This window comes from Vollenhovia emeryi, unplaced genomic scaffold (assembly GCF_000949405.1).
Source record: "Vollenhovia emeryi isolate VEMERY1.0 unplaced genomic scaffold, V.emery_V1.0 DF942348.1, whole genome shotgun sequence".
Taxonomy (NCBI): domain Eukaryota; kingdom Metazoa; phylum Arthropoda; class Insecta; order Hymenoptera; family Formicidae; genus Vollenhovia; species Vollenhovia emeryi.
Window position 1 is genome coordinate 1 of NW_011964018.1, and position 3901 is coordinate 3901.

Genomic DNA, 3901 nt, shown 5'->3' on the forward strand with positions numbered 1-3901 from the left:
ATGTGTTTAATGCAAATTATGAAACTAATGAATAAATTAGTTGTTAGCGCGGGGTCGCGGGTTCCGCTGACCAACAACCGCGCTCCAGAACGCCGGAACCACTCAGCGCTGAGCGCGGAGAAAGCGTAGCGCGAATTCGAGAATTCACAGTGGGAGTCGAGCAACGATTAAATCACACACAGAGAGGGTGATATTGAACCGACTTCGAGAAACAGAAATATTTATTATCCAAAGTCAACGGTGAAAGTCGGAGCATGGGCTCGAATCACCCCGCACAAAGGCACCAGCAGCTGCAAATACCGGAGGCGGAAATCTTCAAGTTTCCCGTAACTCCTGCTTCATACGGCGCGACGGAAATCTTGCCGGACGACAAATAATCGCCCTACCGATCGGAAGATCTTGTTCGCGCTGACGGTGTTCTTGTCGCGGGCAGGGGGAAACTCGCGCTCGCGAACAGCCGCTGATGCAAAAAGGGGGGGGGGTGTCCGACCCCGGAGTGATTACACCTTCACACGCGACTGTGTTTTCGGGTACACCACAATTAATCACTGACAATTAGTAATACGCGAGTAATACGGCAAGTCCAGTAACCTCCGCTGGAGTCACTGGATCTAACGCACAATCCGTAGCGGGCACACGCAGTAGCGAGACGGACTACGGGCCTCAGGGAGTGATTCGCGGAGATGGCTGCTGCCTCGGTCTTACAGAGCGACTGACTCGATCACGAACGGTTCCGCGATCGCGCGAAACATGAAGCGAAGCTTGATTGGTGGAAAAGCTCACGCGATCCAGCTAGCAAATGGGTGAAAGCCCGAGACCCGCCGGTCGTCCGATCACACGCGGAGCACGCGCCCAAACGGTGCGAGTTCGAGGACGCGACGCACGAAAGCATCGCGGCGCGACCCGCAGCGATGAGCGACCAGAGATCGCGCCACGATGTCGAATCGGAGCGGAACTCGAACATACTGCCCGCCTTGAAACGTAGTTTCAAATTAAACTTCATTAGGCAGAATTACCACGATGTAAGGCGGGAGAAAGATCACCAACGGGGATCACCTTCGGCATCGCTGAGTCTACGCAATCTCAGGATGAGGAGATCCACCGGGTGAAACGGAGATACAAAGTACAAAGCGCAAGTTAGACTAAACTAAGGGACGCATGGAACATTGACAGGATACGTGAAGGTGTCGCAGAATGTCATATAAGACAAGAAGATCAGACAGACGATGAAGGCATTAAGTCCCGATGTAGAGTTATGGCGCTAGACCTGACGCGCGTCACCGGTACAGTCACATGGTGACACCATCGGAGCTTTCGAGTGGCAAAATACACAATTTTCCAATTGAACGAACGTACTCCGAGGCGGCGGTCTTGACGGTCACGACGCGGGTGTGACCATCGGAGCCCGGATGCAACCGGATAATACGGCCTAAATCCCACTTGCACGGAGGCAACAACGGGTTGCGCAGTAGCACGAGTTTTCCTACACTAATAGACGGTTGAATTTTTCGCCACTTGCTTCGCTGTTGCAATGTGTTAATATAATCGGATGTCCACAGTCTCCAGAAACGCTCGATCATGTGGCGAACAGTTTGCCACCGCGAGAGTCGATTTTCGGCGAGGTGGAGTAATGACGGCTCAGGAGGAACAGTAAGAGACGATCCAACAAGAAAGTGCCCCGGAGTCAGACATTGATAATCGTCGAACGAGTCCGAAAGAGGAGCGATTGGGCGAGAGTTCAGACACGCCTCAATCTGAATCAAGAGTGTTGAGAACTCTTCATAGGTGAGGGTGTGGTTGCCCAAGACACGACGCAAATGGTGTTTCACGCTACAAACACCGGCCTCCCACAATCCGCCGAAATGAGGAGAGGAAGGAGGAATAAAGTTCCACTCAACGCTGTCGCAGGCGGTGCGATTGAGAAAATTAGGGTCGCGGATCGCGTTTCGATAGGCGAGCCGCAATTCCGCGTCAGCGCCAGTAAAGGTTGTGCCGTTGTCGGAATACATGGCTTGGGGCAAGCCTCGGCGTGAACAGAATCGATTAAAAGCGCTTAGGAACGCGGGTGTGGAATAGCCTCCAACCAATTCTAAATGAATGGCTCTGGTGGCCAGGCACACAAATAAGGCAATGTAAGCCTTTCTCGAGGTTATGCCTCGACCGGCGGAAGCCCGAATATGAACTGGACCAGCGTAATCGACGCCGCAGTGAGAAAAACTGCGGGAAGACGGGGACACGCGACTGGCGGGTAGATCCCCCATGAGCTGAGTCGGAACTACAGCGCGTTCGCGAGTACACGCGACGCAATCGTGAATGACAGATTTAATGACGCTACGGGCACGGGTGATCCAGAATGTTCGACGAAGAGTACTCAGAGTAAGCTGGGCTCCAGCGTGAAGATGGCGCAAATGAGTATGAGCAACGATGAGACGCACCAAAGGATGAGGAGACAGAATGATCGGATGCCGCTGGCCGTACGGAATCGGAGCGTTTCGGAGTAGACCGCCCACTCGCAGCACGCGATCATGATCAAGAAACGGGTTGAGCGCAATGATGGGACTCTTTGAGGAGATGGATCGATTCGAAAGGAGAGCGTGGAGCTCAGCAGGGAAAAGCTCGCTCTGAATGAGTTTGATCCAAACGATGGTGGACCGGGCGCACTCATCGGAGGAGAGCGCCAGGGAATCGATTCTCAGAGTACGACCATCGATTTTGGATCGGCGACACGCATTGGCAAAGCGAAGGACGTACGCGGTGACGCGAATCAATTTGTTCCAAGAGGAATATCGAGTCGCGAGGTCCCATTGGATGGGGGCCTCCGCGATATGATGTGAGCGTACTCTTTCCTCTAACGGAGCATCCATTTGATAATTAATCGGGTTGTGGGGCCAGTCCTTGGAAGGTGAGCATAGCCATGGAGGACCATGCCACCAAAGGGTGTGAGCGAGCAGCTCATCACCCAAAATGCCACGGGATGCACAATCGGCAGGATTGTATGCAGCGGGTACATGGCGCCAGGTGGCGCCTGATAAAGTCGACTGAATTTGTGCGACGCGGTTGGCCACGAACGTGGTCCAGCGCGATGGATGTGATTGTAGCCATGAGAGGACCACAGTGGAGTCAGTCCAACAGGTACATGAGACGGAATCCAAACGGAGGACGCCCCTGACAAACTGCATGAGACGACTCAGAAGGAGGGCGGCCGAGAGCTCGAGTCGAGGGATCGTGAGGGGCTTGATCGGAGCGACTCTAGATTTGCCGGCGATCAATGATACGGTGACTTCACCGGAAGGCGAACAAGCCTTTAAGTAAATTGATGCGGCATAAGCTTGCGTGGATGCATCGGCGAATCCGTGCAGCTCGAAGGACGCGTGTGGTTGAGCATGGGTCCATCGCGGTAAGGTGACTTCGTTTAGGCGCACGAGATTTTTATAAATGAGGTGCCATTGTTTGAGCAGGGGAGGATCGAGATCCTGATCCCATCCGAGTTGCGAGCGCCACAGCGCTTGCATGAGGATCTTTGCGGCGACGGTGACGGGGGTAGCCCAGCCCAACGGATCGTACAGCCTTGCGATCGTGGACAGAATCGTGCGTTTGCATCGTGGGACCGCGCTGTCGAGAGTCACCGTAAAAGTAAAAACATCGCGCGATGGGTTCCACACGATTCCGAGCACCTTGACCCGTTCATCAAGTGCTGGCGGAAAGCTGCACGCCAAGCCATGATTGGCAGGGTCGATATCTGAGAGCAGGTCGGAGGAATTGCTCGCCCACTTGCGTAACTCGAATCTCCCACAATGGAGCAGGGCGACCAGCTGATCTCGCCGTAGGCGCAAGGAATCCCGGTCGTGATCCCCGAACAGAACATCGTCTACATAAATGTGATCACGCAGGATAGGCACGG

The 3901-nt window shown here is 54.1% G+C and overlaps 1 protein-coding gene across 1 annotated transcript; it reads right to left on the reverse strand.

Moving 5' to 3' along the window:
• Positions 1–1289: 1289 nt before the first annotated feature.
• On the reverse strand, positions 1290–3739 carry LOC105569187 (the record flags this gene model as incomplete). Its single annotated transcript, XM_012025409.1, has 1 exon — positions 1290–3739. A coding segment is annotated over one exon (2450 nt), but the record flags the coding sequence as incomplete, so codon positions are not given.
• Between the last annotated feature and the right edge of the window lie 162 nt (positions 3740–3901).